The sequence below is a fragment of the Ursus arctos genome, unplaced genomic scaffold, assembly GCF_023065955.2.
Source record: "Ursus arctos isolate Adak ecotype North America unplaced genomic scaffold, UrsArc2.0 scaffold_4, whole genome shotgun sequence".
Taxonomy (NCBI): domain Eukaryota; kingdom Metazoa; phylum Chordata; class Mammalia; order Carnivora; family Ursidae; genus Ursus; species Ursus arctos.
The window spans coordinates 30,098,137-30,125,316 of NW_026623056.1; the positions used below are offsets into that span (position 1 = coordinate 30,098,137).

Below are 27,180 nucleotides of genomic sequence, written 5' to 3' on the forward strand. Positions count from 1 at the left end.
GTCCAGGAGCCGGGCCCTGCTGCGCGGCTGCCGGCCGTCTGACCTTGGGCACTGCGTGTGTTTCCGCATCTGAGAAAGGAGAACGTCTAGCCCTTCTGGGGCCTGAAATCTGAAGATGAGCGTTGAGTGACCCCACTGGAGAAGGAAGGTTTTTGGCCCACGGTGAAGAGGTAGGCAGGTGACTGTGGTGCCCCAGCCTCTTTTCAGCTTGGTTCCCAAGTGTAATTTGTGGATCTAGGTTTGGAGAGTGCCCAGCTCAGCCCTGTACATTCTCATTCATTCATTCATTCATTCGTTCATTCATTCAGTGTTTCTTGAGCACTTATGCTGCCAGGTGCTATGCTACGCCCTGATGTTTCACTGTGAGCGGATGGTCTTTGCCCTTACGGAGCTCTCTGTCTAGTAGGGAAGTAGTTCTCTGATGAGAAGTCACACTGCCAATGGTCACATTTCCCTTGTACTCAGCACAACAGGGAGGGGGACGTGGGCCTGTGGTGGCTGTTAGGGGGAGGTCACAGCCACTTGGGGAGGTCAGAAAAGGCTTTTCAGAGGAATTGAATATTTGGTTGACGTCTAAAGGAAGAGTAGATGGTAACAATGCAGAGAGGGGTGAGGGTGGGAGTGTGGTTTTCTTGGGTGAGGGACTCGCACATGCAAAAGCCCTGTGGCAGGATGGAGCAGGGGTTGAACTCGGGTAGGGATAGAAAGAGGTAGTGTGAGAAGAGGCTGGAGAGGCAGAAGGAGGCAGAGGACACACACACATGTAGTTCGGTTAAGGAGACTGGATTTTATTCCAAGAGACGTGGAAGTTATCAGTTTGAAGTGGGAGAGGAAGTGGAGTTTACATGATCAGATCTGTGTTTTGAAAAGAACATCTTGGCTGCTGTGTTGAGTTCCAGCTCTTGTCTGCTCTGCTCTTGTCAGCCAGCAGTGGACAGGTGTGTGTTTGCGTGGGTGAACACACGCACGACTTTAGAAAGGCCACGGGCTGAGGTCCCTTCTTCTTGCTGGGGCATGTCTCTCCATTGGTCTGCGTCAGCACAGATAAAAAGCACTCCGTGCTTGAAACACCAGAGGATGAAACTTCCCCAGGGGATGACGGGAATTCACCAGATGCGAATCCTAATTCTGGGAAGAAAGCTGATAGAGAAAGGAGCTATTGTCTAAAATTAGGCTTTGGGAATATTTCAGTGAAACATCTTCTTCCTGCCCTTTTCTTGCTGAGGGCTTGGTGCTGGTTCCTCCCACCTGCCTGCCCAGACTTCTCTTCTCCAGCCTCTCCTTCTGGCCACTTCATCCTCTTAGCTCACTTGGCCCCCTTTCCTCTGGGGGCACGTGGGGCTAAGGTTGAGAGGTTCGTCGTTATGTGTTTTAGACCTCACTGGGCATGCACATGGTAGGCGGGGTGGCCGTTGGCGGACTGTGATTTCCCCTTAGCAGGTTATGTCCTGAGGCCTCTACTGAAAGAAAGGCCTCTAGAAACAATTGTCTCCTCCCTCTAATGAAGCATTTCTCAAAAACATATGGCCTGGACTGGGAGGCCCTGGCCTTGGACAGAGAGAACTTACAGTCCTCAGAAGAAATTCTGATTTCTCTTACCGAAGTGCCAGGGTCCAGAGCCTGCTTAGCTTAACGGCGACCACCTTTGCTGCACTTGGGGTGTTTCCTTGTTCTTTGGTCCTGCGGACCTCCAAACCGAGGACCACGTTAGTCACAGTCCTGCTGAAACAGGCAGAAGGGCCAGGCAGTCCTTGAATCCCCCTGTCCCCCACTGCAGCCCTCTGCCCTGGAGAGCAGGCAGATTGAGGACTTGTCCTCTGCACATACACCCCTAACAGCCACGAGAGAATTCGACCTTTGAGTTAAGAACCCCCACGTCACTGTCACCACCAGGACTCCCACTATTACTCTGAAGGCCTGCAGGGAGCCCGGCCGTGGAACTCTGCCGAATTTCCTCATGGCAGGTGCCTAAGAACCACCAGAACAGCTGCTGATGTGGATAGATGAGCAAGGTGTTCACTGCTAGCTTTTCACATGCCACGTGAGTGCCCCGTCCAGCATCCCCGGATGCCAGATGCCCAGCACACAGTAGGGCCTCAGGAGACACTGAAGGATGAAATCAGCCCGTAGAATGGCCAGCCTGCCAGAGACCTCTCACCCCTCTGGCCCCTCCTGCACTCTTGGGGCAAACTCTTAACTGCAGACATTCTTTCTCAGGAAAGCAAGATGGTGCCTGCTGACCTTGGGTTGTAAATATCCTTCCTTTCCAGATTGGTCTGAACAGAGGGGCCTGTCCCAGATGGGTGGCTGAACCCAGAGACAGAATAGGCTGGGGTGATGTGGGGGTGATGCCTTGACACTTGACTGTAGGGGCCCAGAGTTTCCAGGAAGGACACCCTGTGGAAAGCCCTCTTGGCTGCGATTACTGGCAGCAGGACCTAGGAAAGCTCCGAGCCTGGTTTATCTCTGTTTGTCGTCCACTGAGGAAAAATGAGTGTGTGCTTCCTTCTCAGAGGTAGAGCTGTTTATATCTGCAGGATCTTGATACATGCGTGCATGCTTTCACACACAGAGACTTGGACATAATCCGTCTCCAACTTTGGACTCCGTGGCCGTGAGCAGACACTAACCAGATCTGGGCCGTTTCCCCTGGGAACAGATGCACTGCCCTGGAGAAGGGACTGTGGTGGGGGTAGACGTGTCAGTGGGGGAGGGGACCTTGGGGGACAGAGAGAGGGTGGGGCTAACTTGAAAAAGCCCGGGCTGAAGTTGACAAGGAGAGATGCCCCAGCGTCCGCCATGTGGGTCTACCGAGTGCGTATAGTATGCAGGTATAACCTCATCCGATCCTCATGACAACCCAACGCGGCGGGTGCAGTTAGAATCCCATTATACAGACAAAGAAAACAAGGCACAGCAAGGTTAAGCAACTTGTTCAAGGCCACACAGCTAGGAAGTGGCTAACCATCATGCAACACTATTCCTCCCCGCCACCGAGAAGGAAGAATCAGCTGTCTCTAGTTGCAAAGAAGGGTAGACACAAAGAGGACTGCAGACTGGAAATACTGAGACATGCTACAGACATTCAAGACTGGGAATACTGCTGCATTAGGGGCATGAGGACGAGGAGGGACTGGGAAAGAGCCTGTCTCATGGGGCCAGCCACACTGATTTGATTCCTTCAATATGTAGAGTTGGGAGTTGACCATAACCATCAGAAGAAACGTCTCCATCAAATACAAGAAAGTCCTACCCTGATTTTATAGGCACCGAAAGGTCAAGAGATGTGTCCTAAGGTTCCCCAGTGACTGCAGTAGAAATGGGATTGGACTCCAGCCCGGGCCCTGTGCTCCCTCAGGCTTGGTCCTGTGCTACTGGGGGGCTGCTGGCCAAGTTCCATGGCTCAGCGAGGGTCACTGATGCAAGCCGGACTAGCCCTGCAAGTGCCAGGCGACAGCTTTGTGTTCGTGTAGGTGGCTCGTGCTAGCACTTGAGGCACTCACAAGGACCTCTGTCCCAGCTCCCAGGGCCCTTCAGGGTAGGGGGGCATCTGTGAGGCGGGCAGCTGCTGTGAGACCTGCTGTGGGGTGGGGAGAATCTGTCTCTCTCTCAGCCCCCGCGCTCCCCGTCCTGTTGTGGCTCCTGGAGCAGCCCAGCTGAGACTCGTAGGCTCCAAGAGAGTTCCCCACCCCTCTGGGTGTCCGTCCAGTTAGCTGCATTAAGCAAGGAAGCCAGTGGGCATGGTTAATACCAAGTAGCAGAGAATTTCTAAATGCATTTGATAGTTTGGAATGCACTGGGTGATTTGTAGCAGACTTCCTCTCTTAATTATTTTGAGCTCATACTGAGGTCAAATTGGCCTGTGATCCTTGTGTACATATCTGCTGCCTCAAAATGGCCATGGTTAGGGTAAGCCAGTCATTCCTTGACGTGTTTGCCATTCTCTTCCTCACCAAATGCTTATCAAGTGCCTACCACGTGCCAGGCGCTGGGTGGGGTTCTGAGGCTCTGTGAGATGTGGTCTAGGCACCCAGAGAGCTATCTGGCCAACCCTGTGGTCATTTTCTGTGGATACTTCTCAGCGTGAAGGCCTTGACTGGCCAGGAGAGAACCTGTGGCCAAGTGCTGCAGCGCCCACGTTTCTGAGCACCTGCGCCCTCCCTTCTGCTGGTCAGGGCTCAGCTGCTCCAGGGTCCAAGGAGGCTTCGCCAGGCTCTGTTTTCTGCTGTAGCTGTGGCCCTCCTTAGGAAAGGCCTGTTGATAAACCTTCAGGCTTGCAAAGCTGATTGATGAGGGGAGTGCTGGTTCGCTTCAAGTAGGGGACTACAAAGGCTGCACCTGCCCAGGCTTCCTGCCCGTGGTGGCTTCTTGGTGCAGCCCTCGATCCACAGCAGACCATAGGAATGGCTGATGCCAGCCGTGAGCCTGGCCGGGCTTTCCTGCCCTTGTTGCTGGTGTGGGGCAGGGCACCTGGGGGGTTTTCGTGGCTGGGTAGGGGCTGTTGCGTTCCTCTCCTCTCGAGCTGTCACGCTCTGTCATCCCAGGTGTGTCACGTGGCCCCGGGATGAGAGCATCTGGTATTGCTGGCTTGGGTTCTGCGCCAGTCTGCCTCGCTGAGGACTCAGGCTCTTTCCATTCCACCTCAGTCCTGGGAGGGACTCCGCTTCCTCCAGGTGGGGAGGAGAAAGCACTCTCCAGGCTCCTGTGGTCTGGGTGCTCTCAGCATGGCCATGTCATTCGGGGGTTGAGATGCCGCCCCACAGGGCATCGTGATGTTTTCCCGGATCCCATGGCATTCCTGGGAAATGCCCACGTTCCGGGGTACAGAGCAGAGTGTGCTGAGTCTTTGAGGATCAGTGAGGAGGCGAGGGCTTGTCACAGTGGGGTTGGGGTGGGTGTAAGCACCTGGGACTAAGAGAGGTCAGCGTGGTAGCAGGGAACATGGGGATGAACTAAGGGAGAGACAAGGCTTTAAGCCGGCACAGGAAGTCACCTTCAGGAGAAGACAAAGGATCCTGGACACGCCCCTCGGCAGACGGACACTGGCCAGACGGGTTGAGGGCCCAAGGGTCTGTGTGGTGGGCTCATCAGAGGGTGGGGGGCGGCTATAAGGGATAGCCTACGGGGCCAGGCAAGGGCTGGGTTTCTCTTCAGTTTCCTCCACCAACTCAAATTATTTTGTGAAGAAAAGAAGGAATTTGAGTTGTAGAAGAGAAAGAGGAAAACAGGCCCAAGGATAAAAGGGGAATGTGGGCGGTTCTAGTCCTACTCTAGACCTCAGAGACTTCGCTGCCCCAACCCCTGCAAAATCCTGCACTGTGCCCACAGTTCAGTCTGAGCCCAAGGCCCAGCTACTCCTGAGGCGAGGTACTCAGACAACTCTCGCTTTCCTGCATACGCTGCATGGAAACGCTGAGGGCCCATCGGACAGGGAACATAAGGTTTTCAAAAGCCGGTGCTGGCCCAGGCCTGGCGGTTAGCCGAGAGCCTGCCGAGAAGCTTGAGTCTTTGTTCATTCCTGAGTTAGAGGCTCTCCAAATGCCTCCCAGCTCCCTGCTTTTAGGTAAAGGACATGTGGACTCTCTAGGGAAGGGCTACTGTCCCCAGGCAAGAGCCTGAAGAGCCTCTGGACGGAGGAGAGGAGCCCCTTCTCTAGCAGGGGTGGTCCCTATCTTTGGGGGCCTCTTCCCCTTATGGGTGGAGCCCCTGAGGTGCTGCCCAAGAGGCATGGGAGCAGCAGCCTTGCCCCCAGGCCTTGCCCATCCTCTGAGCCTGGGCTGCAGGTGCACAATGCCGTGGGGCCTCCGGCCGGAACCCTCACAGGTCTGGTCATGTGTCACCTTCCCTGGGAGATGCTCTGGGACAAGCACCGAGCACTGTTCCTGGTGCTTTAAGGCACTTGACAAGTACAGGCGATGTCTGTCCCCTCCCTACTCCCCTCAGGCACTGCGGATGGATTGGTTGGGTCCTCGGTTTCTTGACTTCACTATATCTAAACCCAGATAGGCAGTGGAAGATCATTGCTTTTTGGACATTTTATACGATTGCCCTATTTAGTTTATCAACATCCCTGAGAAGTAGATAGTACATCCTTGTTTTATAGAAGAATCTCGGCCTGACTAGGGGATGTTACTCAGTGAACACCGCTCGTCTAATAAGTAAGCTGAGACCTGAACCCAGGTCTTCGGACACCAGATCCCACGTACTTTCCCCATACCGTGCTTCACGTCCTTGAGATAACCCAGAGCCTGCTCCTTCTCTCCTCTGGGCCTCTGTTTCCCAGCTTGCCGAGTGCAGCCACTGTACCTCCTTCCGCCCCTGAGAACCCAGCCGCTCTGTCTGCTTTGTCTCTGCGCTGGCGTCTGGGCTCGGGCCCAGCTCTTGTCAGGACCACTACCTCAGAAACCGTCCACTGTTTTTCAAGTGGCCTTCCCGTGTTCACACTTCCAACCCCATCCTGCCTTCTTTCATCTTACGTGCTCTGCATGTCATGCCTTCTCGCTTCTGCACTGGAGCAAGTATTAAGAGAGGAGGAGGAAGGATGGGCTCAGGCTGCCATTGGATGCTCAGATCTAGAAATCTCTGCTGTTTGCAGTTCCGTTAGGCAGGGTAAAGGCTAAGCTGTGTAACGCAGAGACGCCAAGATACAGTGGCTTTTTTTTTTTTTTTTTAAAGATTTTATTTATTTATTTGAGAGAGACAGTACAAGCTGCAGAGAGAGGCAGAGGGAGAGGGAGAAGCAGACTCCCTGCTGAACAGGGAGCCCAAGAGGAGCTCAATCCCAGGACCCTGGGATCATGACCTGAGCCGAAGGCAGACGCCTAACCGACTGAGCCACCCAGGCGCCCCACATACAGTGGCTTTAAGGAGATGAGTTTCTTTCTTTCTCAGGTAATAGAGTTGAAGTGACATGGTTCAGTTCCGTGGGGTTGTTCTGCCACCTACAAGGACATTATCTCCACTGTGTGGAGGAGGATGGAGCCTGCCCATGTTCCGGTCCAGAAGAAAGTGCAAAAAGGTGTTGGTCCAGGGCCGATGATGGAGAGTCTTACACGTTGCTTCCACTCACATCCCTTTGACCTGAGCGTCATCATATGGCTGCAAGGATGGCAGCTGCGTGCCCAGCTACTATGTGTTATTTTGAAGAAGGGGAGAATGAATTTAGGTAGACCATGAACAGTCTTTGCCATAGCCTTTAAAAAAATGGATTTTTAAAATAAGAAAGGTTAATGTCAGTGATCTACTCTAAAGGGATGTGGTAAGAGGCGGTGGTGTGATAATCTAGAGCTCACCAGGTGGACCTCAAGCTGAGAGTATGTTTCTGGACAGTAAGGGTGGGGAGGGCAGTCTGCAAATGAATGTCTGCCACACTCTTCCTACAGGGAGCTTTTTATAGGCATGCATCAGTAGTGGCTGAGTTTAATGGCTCACCCCTCGGCAGCCAGGATAAGTTTCCCTTGGCCCTGGGGAGGACTTACCTCTAGCTCCTCATACCTCATGGCCTCAATGTCAGCCCTAGTCGCCCTTCCTGCCCCTCGTTAGCAGGATGGCTGGGAGTGAGCAGTGACTGGACCAGGGCCAACTCTTGGTTTTCTCTCTGGTACGCTGAGTCACACCACAGAGAAGGCTCCCAAGATGTCAGGGCCCTTGGGAAGCAGCTGGGACCCACGGGGTCATGTTCTCCTGTTTTACATAAGACGAAACTTCCTGGGCCCCAGAGGACTTGCTGAGGTAGCCGAGCCAGGGAGGAGAAGGGCTGGGCCTGAGGTAATCCAGGTCCTTTGCTGTTCACCCAGCCTCGCCACGAGCGCCATTTCCCTCAGGGGCTCGGCCTCCGGGGATTTCTCAGTGACAGACCCACGGTCAGCCAGCCAGGAAGGGACTCCCCAACACTACACCCAGATCCAGTTCCCAGCCCACCTGAGCTTGCATCCCACTCACAGGGACACACAGATTTGTCTCACAGCTCATCACCCTGCTGGAAGCCCCGTCCAGGCCCTTAGTGGCGTGGCAGTTAGTGCTATATTTGTCCCTCTTCTGCTGTGTCATCCGCGTTTCGCTTAATTCTGACTCAGGCCTTGGCAGCCTTGTGGATGGGGGTCCTGTGCCCCCTCTCCTGCCTTGGGTGTATGCTCAGTGTCCGAGGCAAAGACTGCTGGGGGCCTGGACTGTCTTCTCATGTGAGCTGCAATATTCAAGGCCTTGAAAGTGCCCAGCAGCCCTCAACTTCCTTTTCATCCATTTATTCATTTAGCAAGCATTTGTGAGTGCCTGCTGTGTGTCCGCTCGTCCTGGAGGAGGAGGACGACGTGCTAGCAAGCCGAAGGAGGCATGGCCAGCCCCACGGGGCTTTTGTCCAGCTCTCGCCGCTCCAGCTACTCACGGCATGGCCAGCCCAGCTCTGGGGCTTTACGTGGGTAGAGTGTTTGCACCAGGATTTTATTAGCACCGGTATTCGTGACCTTCGCTCCATTTTAGAGATGAGGGCTTTGAGATTCCAGTAGGTGCTGTGACTTGCCCAAAGCCACAAGGCCAGCCCGCGGGTCCCTTGATTTCCAGCACAGGGCTCCTTCCGTTGTCTCTCCCTGCCTTTCTCTGTAGGCAGTCTGTGGGGGAGCCTCCGGAGTCCCCGAATCTCTGCTGAGGCCCCTGATAGAGCTGGGCAGGCGTGCCCTGTCCTGAGCAGCGCCAGGGCTCCCCTCAGCCCTGGGTTGTGCATGGGGTGCCTGGGCCTTCCACACAGACAGACACAGCCCCATAGCGTGTTCTGCTACCAAGTCAAGGTTAGGTAAGCAGGGTAATGGTAGTTTCACTTTCTCTTGAGCTTTTCTGTTTTCCTTCCAAATTCAGCAGACCTAAAATGGGCCCCGGAGGGAGGGCGGGCGGAGGTTGGTGGAGAGGCAGGAGGAGAGCTCGCACCTCACCTGTGCAGGGTGGAAAGCAGAACTCTGGGTTTGGTGGTGCTCTTTTCTCTCCCCCTGAATCCGATTCCAGCGTTTTGTCAGCCCCTTCCTTCCACCTACACAGCCTGGCATCATCCTCATCTGTCACCACGGCTCACCTGGAACAATGAAAGCCTGTCTGACTTTCCTGGAAGGGGGAGGAGGAAGCTGGGGGGGAGCTGGGGAGGGGGGCGCTGGATAATTGTTCTCCAAGATGAGATTTTTTGGAGGAAGAAATCTAATTTGCACTGGATTATAAATAAACTGCTAGCCCATCGAACTTCCTGCCAGGCCACAAAGCAAACTCTTCCTTACCCCAAAGATGAGAGAACTGCATGGGGAGCAGTTCATTCGTGAGCGGACCCACCACCCAGCTTCTCTAGAAAGGCTTTCCAAGGCACTCCTGCCAGACCAGTCTCTCTGTCACCCCTGTTCCCTCCACCCCAACTTGCGTCCTTGGTTTGGTTCGGGTGGGAATGTATCTGCATTTGTACATGTGATCCCCACCCCTTGGTGGGTGGGGAGGCCCTTGCCTGACACGGGTTCTGAGGCACCCCGGCTTCCTCTGGGATTCCCCATGGATCCTGCATGGGTCAGAAGGGAGACCCGTGTGGGACTTCCAGCTGTAAGCAGCTGTCTCTATGCTGCAGTGTTGAGCATTCCATTGCATCTCAGGAGAACTGGGAACAGAATATTTGAAGTCGGGGATTTCGTATCCTGCAAGTGGCACCTCCATTCGTGGTAATATGGTCAGGACAAGTGTCCCGCCGGAGCAGCCGGTGACTCAGGCTGTGGCTACTCCGTGAATTGTCCCAGGTGGCACAGACCTTGGCCTTCACCCATTGCCTCTCTAGTTTTATAGATACACAACATAATTTTTTTCTTTTTCTTTTTTTTCTTTCTTCTTCTTCTTCTTCTTCTTTTTTTTTTTTTTTGCAAATCCAGGATGAGAACTTAGCTTCCTAAGTCCCCAGTCCTTTTTCTACACTGCGCTGCTTCCGGACATTCACTCATTGCTCCTAGGCTGCCCCTTTAACCCATGGTTTTAAATCCATCTACTTTCCCAAAAGCCCCAAGTTACATGACGTGCTGGAGAAGTTGACGTGCTAGTTGGTCCCGCTGCTGTCTCAGTCTCTACCTGGGCTTCCATCCGAGACCTTCTTGTCCCTTGGGGTCTTATGGGTGAGCCTTAGCCCCCACCCACCCCTTCCCTTTTCTCCTTTACATTTTATGCCCCAAAGCCAGACCGAGTGGCAGCTGTGGAGAGCACCATCCAAAGTGAGTTCTGAGCCGGGCAGATGAATGAATGTGAGCCTCAGGAAAATGACCCCCTAAAGGACAGGAAGGGAGGCCAGTCTCTCTGAGGCCCAAGGGTGGGGCTCTAGGTAGATTCACCGATTGCTCAGTTTTCCCAAACACCAGTTTGATATTCTGCAAATCAGCCCGCGATGATGGCGGGTTCCAGGTCCCTCTCGATTTGCTCCCCTTTGCTCTACAGCCAGCTGTGCTGTTCGACAGGAATATAATGAGAGCTGCACACGTAATTTTAATTTTTCCAGTAGCCAAAAAATTAAAAACGAAAAACAACAAAAAACACAGATGAAACTAATTTGAGCAATATCTTTTTTTTTTCACCCAGTATATCCAGAATAGCCTATCAACATGTAATTAATATAAAACATTCTTTCAAACTCTGGTGTAAGTTTTACACTTACAGCACATCTCAGTTCAGACTCGCCACGTTTCAAGGGCTTGTGGCCCTCGTGGGTGGTGGCTGCCATCGTGGACAGCACTGCCCTGCTGTTTGATGGAGTGCTGTCCTTCGCTCTTTAGGACTCCGTCCCTCTGCCTTTGGATAAACCGTTCTCCTGCCTCTCCCTCCGCTCCATGCTGTATCCACCCAAGCTGTAACAACCCACGCTTTCTCCCAAGCTCCCTGAGAAAGAGTCACTTCACTACTGTCGCCCTCACGGCCCTTTATGACTTACGCCTTTGCAGTCTGGGCTCCTCTTCTACTACTCTCTCTCCGAGCTCACCTGTGGATTCTTCCTTATCTCGGATTTCTCCTTATCTCTTCAGCCTCTCCCACAGCACCTGACTGTGGGCTCTCCAGTTCTTGCTTGAATCTCTTCCTTCCATTTAGCTTTATGACACTCTTACTCATTGTGCCCACCCTGAAACCAGTGCCTCCCTGGACTTCCCTGTAGGGATTAAGAACCCAAACCCCTTCCCTTCCCCCTGGAGACTCACCCCTCTGAGATGCTTGCTTGGGACATCCTGAACTCTGTTCCCCTTTCCCTTCGCAGGGCACCTAGCCTCCTCGGGCTCTGGTCCTTCTCATCTGTGCCATTTGCCCAGCTCTCTGTTCGGCCTCTTTACTTCTAGCACCTTCCTCCTTGCCGCTTCCTTCCCAGCTGTGAAATTAATATTCCCAAAGTGCAGCTCTGATCACATTTTCCTACTGAAAGGCTGCAGCATTAGAAGTTGTAATAACAGGGGAATAGGCTTATATTATAATGTTAAGTGAAAAAAGCAGGATATTAAATTATAAACAGTAAGATCACAGCTTCATGAAAACAAAAAACCGTAAGGAGATTAAAAAAGAAAGAAGGAGGAATGAACCAGTTAACACTGGTTGTGTTGGGCAGTGAGTTGAAATTTTCTTTATTGAATGCACATATTAGAAATTGAAAATTTAGCGTACTTTTTAGTTTTGGAAATGCAGCCACCAAGAGTTTTAATGCTTCCTGGGTCATGTGCCACCTCCTTACCCAGACATGGATATCTCTCGCGATGTAGCTGTGAACCCCACCTCCCTTCTGGCCACCTCCCCTTGCTTGTTCTGTTCCAGTCAGCATTACTTCCTGGGGTTCCCTTGCACCCTTTGAAGTCCCTCCATCCCTTAATTCATGGGGTTTCTGCCACTTGGTTGCCTGGATCTTGCCCACACTGAGTTCCATGTCCAGAGCCCTCTCCATAATGCCTTCCTTGTTCCCACGGCCTTGAATGACTTGTTTATTTATTTATTTTTAAGATTTTATTTACTTAGAGTGCACACACAAGCAGGGGGACAGGCAGAGGCAGAGGGAGAAGCAGACTCCCCTCTGAGCAAAGAGCCCGATGCAGGGCTGGATCCCAGGACTCTGGGATCATGACCTGAGCCAAAGGCAGATGCTTAACCCACTGAGCCACCCAGGGGCCCATCAAATCTCTGAATCTCTTTCCCCATTTGGCTTATTCAGCCTGGTTTTGCAGGCCTTTGGATTCTCATCTTATCTCCTCTATGAGCCGAGAAGTTTCCGCAGCCGGCCCTGCTCACAGTAAAAGCATGTATTTTTTCCTTTTTAATATTAATTTATCGTTTTTTGTCTTTTAAGAGTAATACATATGGGGCGCCTGGGTGGCATAGCGGTTAAGCGTCTGCCTTAGGCTCAGGGCGTGATCCCGGCGTTCTGGGATCGAGCCCCACATCAGGCTCCTCTGCTATGAGCCTGCTTCTTCCTCTCCCACTCCCGCTGCTTGTGTTCCCTCTCTCGCTGGCTGTCTCTATCTCTGTCGAATAAATAAATAAAATCTTTAAAAAAAAAAAAGAGTAATACATAAAATAGAAAAGTTGGAAAGTGTCCAGTAGTCTAAAGAAAAATGTCTGAAAAAATACCTGCAATGCCCTGCCGCCTAGAGACTTCTACCACTGTTGACACTCACGTATTTTTAGACTGGGATCATGTTGAGTTATGCAACTCTGTATTCTCTTTCTCCCCCACTTGACATTAGATTTTGAAAATTTCCTCACATTATTAAATCCTCTTCAAATAAAACATTGTAGAGGCCTTGACATATTTCAGGGGACTGCAGCTCCATAATTTTCCTAACTCTTCTCCAGGTCAACATTTCTGTTCCTCATGTTAAATTTTCGCATCATCCTTGCATATAAAGCCTTGTCCAGGCCAGTGAATTTCTGCATAGCAGAGATTCTGGGGAAGGGACTGACTTGTGGGTCAAAGACGACAAACATGTTATTTTTTAACTGAGGTACAGTTGACACGGAATGTGACATTAGTTTCAGACGTACAACATAGTGATTGGACAACTCGATCCTGTGCTGTGCTCACCACAAGTGTAGCTACCATCTGTCACCGCGTCATTATAATACGATTGACTGTACCGCCCATGCTGTACCTTTCATCCGTGTGACTTATTCATTCTGTAACTGGAAGCCCATACCTCCCACTTCCCTGCACCCATTTTGCCCATCCTCCACCCCCCCCCCCCGCCCCGCCGAACTCCTGGCAGCCATCCGTTTGTTCTTTGTATTTATGGTTCTGTGTATGCTTTTTTTGTTTATTCATTTGGTTTTTAGATTCTGCATATAAGTGAGATCATATGGTATTTGCCCTTCTCTGACTTATTTCACTTAGCATGATACTCTCTAGATCCATCCATGTTGTTACAAATGGCAAGGTTTCATTCTTTTTATGGCTGAGTAATATTCCATTGTGAAAATATACCACATCTTTTTTCATTCATCTTCATTCATCTGTCCATGGACACCCGGGCTGCTTGCACATCTTGGCTTTGGTGAAAAATGCTGTAATAAACATAGGGGCACGTATGTCTTGTCGAATTAGTGTTTTCGTTTTCTTTGGGTAAATGCTCAGTAGTGGAATCACTGGATCATATAGCATTTCTATTTTTAATTTTTTCAGGAAGCGCCATACTGTTTTCTGTAGTGGCTGCACCAATTTATATTCTCACCAACAGTGTTTGAGGGGAGAGGATGGACATTTTTAAGGCTCTTCATCCATATTCCCAAATTGGTTTCCAGAACGGTGGTACCAATTCTCATCCCCACTGATGGATGGAAGGTGTCTGTTCTCTTGCATTCTTGCTAATATCATTACCATGAAAAAAAGCGTTGCTAGTTTAATAGGCAAATATTGTTTTCATTTGTATTTCTCTGTTTGCTAGTGAGGCTTCATATTTTTTTAATGTCATGCATTTGTCAGTCATTCGGAGTTTTATTTCTTCAAATAGTTTGCTCACCTACATTACTGATTTTTCTGTTAAGTTCTACTTATTTCTTGTTTATTTAGAAAACACTTCATATTAAGACTGTTGTCTCCACTACCATATTTTTTGCAAACCGAGTGTCTGTGAAACTAACTTGGAGTTGAATAATGCAAAGCCTGTGGCACGCGTGTCCTCTCAGCTCTTCTGTGCCTAGTGCCTGACTCTGTCACCAGACTTGCAGTCCTGGGGGCCAGGCGGCCAGGGCTGAGCTTTCCCAGACTCCCAGCACAAGGCTCCGCGATGGGTGCTCAGTCAGTGTTTATTGAGTGCATTAAGAGGATATCCTGCTCAAGAGAGTACTATTTCGTGAAAGCTGTTGTTTCTCTTTCTAATGAGTATACAAGGTCTGCTGTCTTCCTAGGAATACATAACCAAAGATGACGTATATAAAGTGAACGGTGTGACCATCTCTCTCTAAAGGCACAGCTATTCTGAGTTACAGAACACACTATCTCACTTGTTATTGTCACTATTTGCCTTAAAATTTAAGGAAATCCAAACCACAGTGAGATACCGTCTTGCTCCCACTAGGATGGCCTTAATCAAAAAGTTGTACAAAAACAAGTGTCGGGGAGGATGTGAGGAACCAGAACCCCCATGTACTTCTGGTTGGAGTAGAAAATGGCACAGCCACTTTGGAACAAGTTGGACAGTTCCTCAAAATGTTTCTTGTAGACTTACCATGTGACCCAGCATCTTAGTCCATTCGGGCCGCCATAACAAAATACCAAGAGCTGAGTAGCATAGACAACAAACATTTATTTCTCACAGTTCTGGATGCTGGCAAGTCCAAAGTTCAAGGAACCAATAGATTCAGTGTCTGCTGAGAACCCACTGCCTGGCTCATAGATGCTATCTTCTCCGTGTGTCCTCACAGGGTGGAAGGGGCGCTAGAGAGAGCGCTCTGAGATCTTTCTTTTTTTCTTTTTTCTTTTAAGATTTTATTTATTTATTTGAGAGAGAGAGCACGAGCAGGAGGAGGGGCCAAGAGAGAGGGAAAAGCAGACTCCCTGCTGAGCAGGAAGCCCAACGTGGGGCTCCATCCCAGGACTCTGAGATCATGGTCTGAGCTGAAGGCAGACGCTTAACCAACTGAGCCACTCCGGGGTCCCTGAACTCTCTTTTATAAGTGCACGAATCCTGTTCACCAATCCCACCCTCATGACCTAATTAGCTCCCTAAAGCCCCACCTCCTAATGCCATTTCATTTGAGGTGAGGATTTTCGCATATGCATTTGGGGCCGAGGGACACAAACATTCAGTCCAGACCATCTAGCAATTCCACTGCTAGGTGTATATACCCAAGAGAACTGAGAACGTAGGTCTGCGCAAGATCTCGCACATGAATGTTCATAGCACCACAACCCAAATGCCCGTAAATGATGGATAAAGAAACAAAATGTGGTGTACCCATTCCGTGCGGTATCATGTGGCCATAAAAGAATGTAGAACCGATACGCGCCACAACAGAGATGGCTCTTGAAAGTATTATGCTACGTGAAAGTAGCTGAACAAGACGGTGACCTATTACATGCCTCTGTTTCTATGAAGTGTCCAGCACAGGCAAGTCCATCGAGACAGAAAGTGAATTAGGGGCTGACAGGAGCTGGGGGTCGGGGCGCAGGTGGGAAATAAGCAGTGATTAATGGGTATGGGGTTTCTTTTGGGGATGTTGAAATGCTCTGGAATTAGATAGTGGTGATGGTAGCATAATTCTTGAGAATACACTAAAAACTACTGAATTATGTACTTTAGAAGAGTGAGTTGTATGGCATAGAAATTATACCTCAATGAAAAAGTAATTAAGAGAAGCTGTACCAGAGAAAGGCCTCCCCCGAGGTACAGGGTGGGCCTTCGTCACCCACAGTGGCGGTTCCTTGGAGAGAGCGAGTTTTGGAGGCTGCGGCCGAGAGCAGGTCCCTAATCAGCACCATTTTATGTGACCAGGATCTATGAGGAAGGCCTGGGGCACCTAGGGCGAGAGTGAAAGAAAGTCGAGTGTTTCTTTATTAAATAGAATACAGCAAAAGTAGGCCTGAATTAGGTTGGGATAAATTACAGCTTCTTCCAGTACAGTAGGATGAGTTCTGCACTTGGAGTGAGAATCTGTGATCGAGCGCTTGCCGCTGTGCCGTGTCGCCGCAGACAGGGCTCCTGCCTCGAGCCTTGGTATCCTCGAAAGAGGGGTGATACCGCCCCGCTTGCTTATCTCGGAAGGACGGGAGGAGGAGGCAGTGAGACAGCACACAGGAAAGTGTTTTAAAGCTGTAAATTGATGCACCCAATCATTCCTAGATACTTGTCTCTCTTTACATTTTAGTCTCTTTTGTCTTTCCTAAAAATGTATTAAGCAGATGCTAATTATTGATTGGTTAATATTTCATGCCCTGCGTGTAGTGACAGCGAAATTGTATTAAATAAACATTATACTTTTCAAATCATATTATAAATTGGTATTTTCCGGAGACAGTGGGTAACCCACATGGTTGGGGTAGGAGATGAGAAGGGGAATGTGGCCTGTAATGAGGCTTGGAGGGTCTTAGTGGCAGCTCAGAGACTGAGGCTTTACCCTACTGGTGATAGGGAGTCATGGCAGGCTTTTGAGCAGGTGTCACGATGTGGTATGGGGATCTCTGACATAGAGCCTTTCAGAGCAGGAGAGATTGACAAGCCCTGAGCAACTGGATCCTCGCTGGAATGGAGAAGAGAAGGTGCCTTCTGGGCAGGACCCCATGGGAATGAAGACAGCAGAGAGCCCGGTCTTGTTTGCCCAGAGCCATTGAGATAAACCATCTATCTCCGTGAAAGAGGCTCTCATCACGAAAGCCCCTAAGCAGAGATAATGCGGCTTTGATCACCAAAAAAGCATACAGCAGTCTTTATTCTTCATAAGGGACAAATTTTTAAGAGGCGTCACTATGATTTTTCAAAAAGTTAAAAATATGTAATATTTTTAAAAAGCCATTTAACACCTCATTGAGCACGGCACAGTATACAAGGAACCGAGCTGATGTGACTTCCAAGAGTATATAATTTAAGATTATCCTTCCCTGATTTATTGTATTTTGTATCATAATAGGATTCCGCTGAGGTCCCCGAGCTTCCCACCGTCACCGGGTAGAACAAATGAAATCTGGGGCAGGCGGAAGAGACTCCTGTCAGGCTTGTCAGCTCCTTTTATTTGGGACTCATTTGGTTGCTAGTTTTGTGTGTTTGCAAATAGAAAAAGGACTAGAACGGGAGGGGCTGCACCTGTCTTTAGGGCTTGGGTCCCAGGAGAGGACCTTTCTTGTCTTCCTAATACCCAGAGCAGTGGGGAGCTGGTCCTCAGCCCCCAGCAGCCCAGAGGGGGTCTGGACCCTTGTGGCCAGATGGGTGGATTTGGAAAATCAGATCCCAGCTTTGGCTTTTGCCCTTAATTGAGGGGATTTCAGACTTTGATGTGAAGAGAAAGCACTGTGGTCTGTTTGTGCAGGATCTGCAGAGGGTGGAGAAGAATCTGGAAGAAGGAGTAGGGTAGAGTGAGAGCTGGGTCACCCCCAGAGTCCTGGGGCCCTGCCAAAGGGGAGAGGGCTGTTAGAGCTGAGGGAGGGTGGGTTTGAAAAGGCTCCCTCGTAGGATTGTCAGGTAAAATATGGTTGCCCAGCTAAATTTCAATTTCAGAGAACAACAAATAATTTTGTAGTATAAATAGGTCCCAAATACTGCATGGGACATACTTACACTAAAAAAAAATTGTTATTTATCTGAAATTCACATGTAACTGAACATCTCACCCCCCTCCATCACCAAAGCTGGTTCCCTGGGGTATTCTGACTCCTTATCTCTGCCACTGTCACTGCCACCAAATACACCCTATGAATCACAGTGCAAGAGGCAAACTGACTCGTCCAGGAGAGAAGCCATGCCAGATAGCAAATTGTGAGAGGGTCTTCTCCAGCTCATTTCCTTCTATTCCAAACCTGTTCGTTCCTCCTCGCTCTTTGCCTTGCACCTTTCCCAGGAGTGGCAAGTAGCAAGCCTCCTGCAAAGTCAGAGGCAGTAATGTGTGCAGGGCCGAAGGCCCGCTGCTGGGATCGCTTTCAGCCTCCACGAGGAGGTGCTGCGCACGCCGAGCGCCGTAGCTTCACCCTGGGCCAAATCAAACCTGCAGCCTTTGGGCAGCGAGAGATCAGGTTTCCAAAAGTGCTGGGGTTTTAGAAACACCGCCACCACTGCCGCCAGAGTGGTAAATATTCATAGGCATCTCCCCTGGGTTTCTGGGCGGGGACTAGAATTCCAAACATTCCCCTCTAGCGGGGGTTTCTCCCGGTGTGGTCCTGAGACCACCTGGACCCAAACTGGCTGCTGGGCTTGTTTTAAAGCAGATGCTGAGGCGAATCCCAGGGCTGAGGTTCGCTGTCTTGTTGGGTCTCCGCAGTGCTCTCCCTGGTGTAGGCGTACATGTCCGTGCACACACACACACACACACACCTGTGCACACGTTCCGTGCGGTTAGATATGTCCCTGGAGGTCGATGCAAGGAAAACCTACAAACCCGTAACTAGGCCTTGTTGCCCTGCTGTTGTGAATGGTACCTGTTATTATTGACTAATTAAGTCTTTTACATAAGGACAAGGTTTATGCTTTTACTGTGTCTGCAAGGGGCTCAGTAATTGAAAATTGTTGTTAGTGGGGAAGAAAGCCAGTCAGCATTTGGACCCTTGTGCTCGAGGTGTGAGATCATTTTTAAGCTACAGACTCCTTCCTAGAAGAAGGCTTTAAGCAGAATTCCACCCGAATTTACTGATGCCTCCTCTCCATTCATCACATGATTTCCCAGGAGCCTTAGCATCTATGAGAACTGGGGACAGATTTCTGCTTTTTTGCGGAGTGGTGTGTGTGTGTGTAACAACCACATTCATGGCCTACTTGTTCACTCTCAGGTGAAATTTGCTGAAGCCACCCTTCCCAATGACCTGGCCCAAGATCCCCACCCCAGCACTGGGGAACTCTCACCCTGTTTTGTGTTTAGTGAATGAGAGAGAGGACCACGGAGACACACTAAGCTCGGCAAAGCCCTTTGGACCCCTATTGGGTTACTGGGCATCGTTTTACCTGGATTTGCACGTCTGTTGCTATTGGCCTTCTGGCTGCAGTAGGAGTCAGATTACAGCGGGAGAGGCCAGGAGGATTAGGACTGAGATGCTCCAGCGGCCAGGCGATAATTACCTCAGGGGTCATGTCCCGAAATAGACTCTGGCCCCTCTTTCTGGCCTCAGAGGAGAGGCTGCTCTCTGTCCTGCTGGCGTTCACATTCTCTCTTTTAGTCCCTCCCACATCTTACTGCCACTGGTTTTTTTAAAGTCCAATTTACAAGCAGTAGACTTCACCCTTTCTGGTATGCAGTTCTGTGGGCTTGACAGAAGCGTACAGATGTGTAACCACGAACACAGTCAAGCTATGGGACAGTGCTGTCACCCAGAAAGGTTTCCTCCCGCTGCCCTTGCAGCCAGCCTCTCCCTCTGGCCCCTGGTAATCATCGGGCTGTTTGCAGTCCCTGCAGTTTTGCCTCCTCCAGAATGCCATGTAAATGTGATCGCGTGGCCGTTTGAGCGTGGCTTCCTTCACTCCGTGTCATGTATCTGAGACTCGTCCACGCTGTTGTGCGTTATCACTAGATCGCTCCATTTTATAGATGAATCATACCCCATAAACATTCCTGCACGGATTTTAGTGCAAACATAACTTTTCATTTCATTTGGGCAAATACCTAGGAGTGAGGTTGCTGGTCACATGGCAAGTACGTGTTTAACTTTATGAGAAATTGCCACACTGTTTTCGTAAGTGGCTCTACCATGTTTCATTTCTCATCCCAAGGTGTGAGAGTTCCAGTTGGCCCACCTTCCTGACAGTACCCGTGTTGGCAGTTCTTTTTTCTTTTCATTTTGTAATGTTATTTTAGCCTTTCTAATAGTGTTGAGTAGTATGTCATTGTTCTAAAAAAATTTGCATTTCCCTAATGGCTAATGATTTTCAGCATCTTTCTATGTGCTTTTTTGTCATGTTTACATCTTTGATGAATTATCTATTCAGATCTTCTGCTCTTTTATTTTTTACTATTAAAAAAGGATTTTGTTTATCCATTTGAGAGAGAAAGAGGCAGAGAGAGCACAAGCAGGGGGAGGGGAACAGGCAGAGAGAAAGGGAGAAGCAGGCTCCCCTGCTGAGCTGGGAGCCCGACATGGGGCTCGATTCCAGAACCCTGGAGATCATGACCTGAGCCCAAGGCTAGATGCTTAACCATCTGAGCCACCCAGGCGCCCCTCTTTTGCTCCTTTAAAAAATGGGTTGTTTTCTTATTGTTGACTTTTGAGAGTTCTTTATGAATTCTGGGTACAAGTCTTTTTTATCAGATAGTGATTTACAATTTCTCCCATTCTGTGGCTTGTCTTTTCATTATCTTAACAGTGTTTTTGGAAGACAAATGTTCTTATTTTTGGTGATGTCAGATTTATCAATTTATCATTTCTTTTATGGATCATGATTTTGCTGTAGTGTATGAGAAATCTCTGCCTAACCTGAAGTCCTATGTTTTCGTATGAAAGTTTAACAGTTTCAGGTTTTGCATTTGGGCCTATGAAAAATTTTGAGTAAATTTTTGTGTATTTTGTGAGGTTTGAGTGGGTCATATGCATAGCCAATTTTTCTGGCACCATTTGTTGAAAAGATTGTCCTTTCTTTAGTTGTCTTTATATATTTGCAAAAAAATAAAAGTATGATCTATGATTTGCAGATATTTTCTCCCATTAAGTAGGTTGTCTTTTTACTTTCTTGGTGCCTTTTAAAGAGCAAAAGTCTAATTTTGGTGAAGTGTAATTTATCTCTCTTTTTTTTTAAGTCATTCGTGCTTTTGGTGTCATAACTAAGAAATCATTGCCTAATCCCAGGTCATGAAGATTTACTTTTATGTTTTCTTCTGAGTTTTATAGCTATAGCTCTTACATTGAAGTCTCTGATCCACTTTGCTTTAATTTTATATATGGTGTGAGGTAGGAGATCCAACTTCATTATTTTACATGTAGATATCATGTTATCCTAGCATCATTTCCTGAAAAGAATATTCTTCCCCCATTCAATTGTCTTGGTACCATTGTCAAATATCAACTAACCATAAATGGAAGGGTTTATTTCTGGACTCTCAACTTTATTCCATTGATCTGTATTTCTATCCTTATGCCAGTACTGCACTGTCTTAATTACTGTAGTTTATAGTAAGTCTTGAAATTGAGTAGTAGGAGTCTTCCAACTGGTTCATCTTTTTAAAAATAATTTTGGCTATTCTAGTTGTTTTGCTTTTCCATATAAATTATAGACTTAGCTTATTAATATCTTTTTAAAAATCCTGCTTGAATTTTGATTATGATTGTGTTGCCTCTGTACATCAATTTGGAGAGAATTGACATCTGAACAATATTGAGTTTTCCAAATATGTGAATATGGTATATCTCTCCATTTTTTCAGGTCTTTTTTTTTTCTCTTTCATCAGTGTTTTATAGTTTTCAGTGAACAGGTTTGTATGTTTTTTGTTAGGTTTCCACACAAATATTTCATAGCTTTGCTGATATTTAAATGGTACTTTAAAAAATTTCATGTCAGATTATTTATTGCTTACATATAGAAATACAGTTGCTTTTTATATATTGAACTAGTATCCTGTGATCTTGTATTCTTGCATGTCTAAACTTGCTTATTAATTCTGGTAGCTGTTTTGTAGAATTTGGGGGGTATTTTCTACATGTCACCTGCAAATAAAGGTGGTTTTATTTTTTCCTTTCCAACCTGTATGCCTTTTTTTCTTTTTCCTGTCTTATTGCATAGTCTAGAACCTCCACTACCATCTGAATAAAAGTGAGAAAGGGGTCAATCTTGCTTTGTTCCTGGTCTTAGCAGAAAATATTTAGTCTTTCACATCAGTATGATGTTAGCTGTAGGTTTTTGTGTATGCCATTGATCAGATTGGGGAGTATCCCTTCCATTCCTAATTTGTTGAGTTTTTCTTTTTTAATCTTGCCTTGATGTTGAATTTTTTCATATACTTTTATAGTAACTATTGGAACAACCATATGGTTTTTCTATTCAGTCTGTTAATATGGTGAATTACATTGATTTTTTCAAAGTTGAACAACCTTCCATCCTGGGATAAACCCCACTTGGCCAGGTTGCTTTATCATGGTATGTTATCCTATCTGAGGGTAGCTCCTCATCTTTTCCTTCCCAGTTTTTCCTGTTTTTAGTGGTCTGGCACCTTCCTCTCCTTTCAAATGATATCCCCTGACTAGAACATTCTCCAGCATTTCCTAAAGAGTGCTCCTTCAGCCTTCACCTCCTCATCTCATTCTTTCTCCTTACCTGTCTCTCAGTGGGCCCCAGTGGCTTCCTGGAGCCTTGTTGCATTGGTCACTCACATTGGTTAATACTGTAGGCCACTGTCTATTTCTTCCTGAACCTTATCCCCCTGGTCTTCAGGGGCTCTTTCTTCTGAGTCAGCTCTGCCTTGCCTGGCCTCCAGCCTCATGTAGGTCTTTGGGTTTCTGTGGCAGCCTCCTAACCTGTCTCCTACTTCCTACGCTGCTTTTTCCCCTGAGGAGTCTTCCCGAAGCTGTGTGGTCATCTTGCTGTTCTTTCCTTCAGTAGTCCTTCATGCTCCTATTGTATAAGGATTGTGCCAGGACTCCTCAGCCTGACATTCAGATGCCCCTTCAGTCTGGCTCTGGTCTGCCTTTCCAGCTCCATCTTCTCTCTGTGGACTTCCCCTCAGGATCATAAAGCCTGTGTCATTTATTCAAGGACCCCTAGTACCTCACAGACATGAGCGTCATGGATACTCTTTCCAGGTATACCCTTCTCATGCCTGCCCGACTTGCCAACTATGCCCCCAACCCAAGGGCCAATGTGCCCTGGCCTGCCCAGGAGTTCTCCTCTTGACTCCCCATGATCTCCTCCTCTCTCTCTCTTGCTTGGTGTGAGGCTGTTTCTGCTTCCTATCACTGGTTCTCTGTCAGTCTTGACCACTTATCTCTTCACCTGGATTGTAAGCTTCGTAGAGCAGGGGTTTTCTTTCCTTGTGATGAGTAGGTTGTGTTTTTCTCTGCTGTGTTTTTATACGAAATGACAATTTTGAGGTGGATGGGGTTGGGGTGGGGTTTGGGGGAGTTATGAGTCATCATCAGAGTTGGTGGAGCTGGTAATCTCAGTTTGCCCCTTCCCTGAAGGCACACACAGGAAGCATCTGGAAGGTATCCAGGAGGGGCTCGAAGGGAGCTCACAGTGTCCTTCGGTTAGGAAACCAGAAGTTATTGTGCAACCAAGGAGAGAGCAGGACTTTGGGATGGGAAAGACAAAGTCTCTTTCTGTTCACGGGTTCTGTTCACAGTATACGATATGTCCAAGGAAACATGGCACCGCATCTAGCATGGAGCCCACATGGCCTCCAGGCCTAGGCTGACCGAGGACCCTGGGTGGGGGTCAGCATACCTCAGAGCTGGGGTGGGGAAGGCCTTCAGGGGGAATGCAGACCTGAGTGCAGGACAGGACTTCTAGGTTCCAGAGACAAAGAAGTCCCTGGAAGAAGCATGGGCGGATGTCTGCCAGGTTGCTGCCAGGCACTGAAGTCCCAGAGGGCTCCAGGAGCTATAGCAGAAGGTGCCGGGGGCCAATCGGGGTTCCCTTCTGTCGTGGAGACTAAGAACTAAGTTTTTGGAGGGAGTGATGGAGGGAGGGACATCTTTGTGTGGCTTCTGTCCTGTGTGGCCTGAGGCAAGGGCAGGACCAGCATCAGTTTACCCAGATATCCCAGGAGCTGCATCTGCCAAGAAAAAGCTTGTCTCAATAGCACCTTTGCCGGGATCGGAAATGTGCTGTGTAAACTTGCTTTTGTGGGGTGTGTAGTGTTGTGTTCTGTTTTCCCTTAGCTTTTCAGTAAATACTCCTTTCCAAAGAATTCCAGCCTTGTCTCTGCGACCCAAGGGGTGGTAGTATTCTTCCACACACATCTCCGTCGGCACGGAGGAGGGCATGAGAGCGAGGCAGAGTGTGTCTGCTCACCAGCTGCTGTGCTGGACTTGTCAGGGGGCTTCAGCGCTGGTGCAGAGAAGGAATGGAAGCCCAGGACGAGGAGAGGGGACCCACTGTTGGCACTGACCCCTGCTGGCCAGGGGCCTTATCCTTCTCTCGGTCCCCAGAGGGCTCAGCACAGTGCTGGGTATCTCATGGGTAGCCAGCAACTGCTTCTTCTTTACAGTTGCTCCTGGGGGGAAAATCAGCTAGTATACAAGTAATCATCTCAGGTTTCTCTGAAAAAGGGCAGCCCTCTGTCCTATGCTGGACACTATCACACTTTCAAAAAATGAAATCCCGTGACCCTTATGGAACCTTCCTTGCACTGCCCCTGCCACCCCCATCGCGTACACAGCTCCCTCACAGCATCACCGGTAGGCCGAAACTTTCCATCTCTGGTGCTGTGGGCATGCACAGTATGATTATTCAGAGACTCGGTTCCTTGGGGCCACAACCTGTCACAGGCCAGGCCAGCTTTGGGCTTCGAGGAAGTCAGAGAGCCTGACCTAGTATGCTTGGCTATTCCCTGTGGCCGGCCGTGGGTGGGTGTCCTTGACATTGGTTTGCTTGCAGGTCGGTATGTGTGTGCTAATGTGGGGGCTGGGGCCTCCATGCTTTGGGGCTGGAGGGGCAAGGTTGGGGCTCCAGTAACTGGTGCCCACTCCGGGACTGAGCTCTGTGTCTTCATCTCTCCCTCTGCAGCTTGTCTCCAATGTCCTCATTTTCTCCTGCACCAACATTGTGGGTGTTTGCACCCACTACCCGGCTGAAGTCTCCCAGAGACAGGCCTTCCAGGAGACCCGGGAGTGCATCCAGGCACGGCTCCACTCACAACGGGAGAACCAACAACAGGTGAGTGAGGCCCTCCTGCCCTTGCGTGGCTACAGGGAGCAGAGGCCCCAGACTCGCCTCAGGCCAGCTGCCCACCACCCCACCAACTGTGCTCCTTGTTGTCGTCCAGCCGCACCTCCCTGAACAGGGACCCAGCCAGGAGGGAATGTTTTCCCTGGAGGGAGCCTAGCATTTCTGACTCTGTGGGCATGCTCTATGGAGACTTTGGAGAAAGTTCTACCCCAGCGCTTGCCCATTGCCTCTTCAGTGTTCATCTGTGGGCTGCAAACAAGCCAAGCAGCCCAGATCCTGGGCACCAGAGAGGGCCTGCACCCTCCCCAGTGCTGATGAGTTGGAGTGGTGAGAGCTTCAACAGTCCCATCTGGGAGAGAGGAGAGAAGGAGGAGCTGTCAGCCTCTGGGACACCCTCACTAGGCACTTCCCTGTGCCGTGTTCCGGGGTTTGGTTGGTTCAGAGTAAGGATGATGGTCCTGTGTCACGCTGAACCTCGCTTTCGAGAATGTTTGGGCAGGAACATAAACCACTCACATGGGCCACAGACTTGGAGGGCTTCTCACAGCCCCTGTGTGCTCACTTGGGTGGGGGCAGGGCAAGGACTGAGGGCTGCGTCACGGTTCCCTCCTTGGCTGCCTGGCATCCTGTCTGGGGTTCAGGACCATTGTGCCCTCTCCTGCATGTGAACCAGATGAGGTCTGGGGACTCTGGTACACAATGGAGCTGAATGGCTCGCAGACAGGAGCCCCAGAGATGGGGCTGTGTGACGCCGGGGGAGAGTGTGGGCAAGCCAGCAGGATGACGGAGCCCCTACTGGACTCAGACTAGGCGTGGCTCTTAGAGATGAAATTACTCCAAAGCAGGTTCTCCAACAAACACAAGTGGAGTCCTGCTGCCTTTGAGCTTGGGGACAAGGGAGACAAAGGCCAAGACAGCGGCAGTCCCCTGCACCCTCCTTGCTTGCCCAGAGTGCATGCTGTGGGCACCCCAGGGCACAGCAGTGTGACCACACGTGGCAGTGTCTCTGGCTCCATCCAGATGCCTCCTGAGGAGTTACATGACACGGGCTGGCCATGTCGGGATGGCTGACCAAGGGGGTGAGGCTCTGCGGTGTCTCTCCAGCACTGTACCCTCCACCCCGCCCCAGTCGCCACCGCGCCTGTCCCTGCTTCCCGTTCCTGGACGTTGTGTCCGCCAGGCCCCCAGCTCATGCTGTCCAGTTGGAGGCCTGGCTTGCCCGGGCATTCTTTGGGCCCTGTCTGAACTCCTGCTCTGGCTCTTGAACGAGACCCATGCTCAGCGGTGTCCCCGAGTCCTCCCACTGTCTTTTTCTGACAAGCTGGCCACCCTTCCGCACCCTCCGACCACCCTCCGTGCCTCAGGAGCCCCCTCTCTCATCCCAGGTCAGGCCCTGGCATCTCTCACAGGAGATCAGGATACCTTCCTTCCCTTTCTGTGTCAGGGAGTGTCCCCTGTCACTGCTGGACCTTGTTCCTCGTCCAGTAAAATGCATATTTTACAGCTCATCACAGTTTACTTGCACTGGCCCTGGACAGGCTGGACATTCCAGCAAACCCACAGGGATTTGGGGGAGAAAATCCATTTGCTTTACATGTTCTGAGCCAAGATAGCAGGGAAGGGAGGCGTGCTTCCTGGGGACAGGCACTCCTCACCCAGCCAGAGCCCAGTGGCTCTCGGGCCGCCCCCGTCCTCTGCAGAAAGTGCTGCTCTTGGGTCCTTGGGGGGCACTCCGAGGGGCCGCTTGATGGTGGGACGCAGAACTGTCCCCCAGCTATCCGCACCCACGCTCCAGACCCTCAGCCCCGGAAGTGGTTATAAATGTGGGAAGGTCTCTCATGGATATAACCATGTATAGCGCACTTCCCCCCAGCTGTGCTATATTTCCACAGAATTATCCTTTAGTTTGTGTTTCTGTCACCAGGAATTGCTTACTGAGAGTTCAGTAAATAGCCGTGAGGGCCATGTCCCTGAGCTCAGGGGGACCAAGCTAACCCACAGAGAGCACCTTCAGTGGGTCACCAGTGTGTTCCAGGCCCAAGGCTGTCAGCTGTGGAGCTGAGCACGACACAGCTCCACCCTCGGGGGTGTCTCGCTGCGGGCACTACAGGGAGACCCCGTTAACAGACCATGAAACACTGAGTGATCGAGGACTCCTAAGGAAGGTCCTGAGTGGCGAGAGGACGCCGCTGCCAGAGCCAGGACC

At 49.9% G+C, this 27,180-nt stretch overlaps 1 protein-coding gene across 1 annotated transcript in view; it reads left to right on the forward strand.

Moving 5' to 3' along the window:
* Positions 1 to 27,180, forward strand: part of ADCY5 (adenylate cyclase 5) — a 145,768-nt gene that overhangs the window by 60,441 nt on the left and 58,147 nt on the right. The window contains exon 2 of the mRNA XM_026494912.4: positions 24,813 to 24,962. Within this exon, the coding sequence (XP_026350697.3) occupies positions 24,813 to 24,962 (150 nt within the window). The remainder of the gene's footprint in view (positions 1 to 24,812; positions 24,963 to 27,180) is intronic.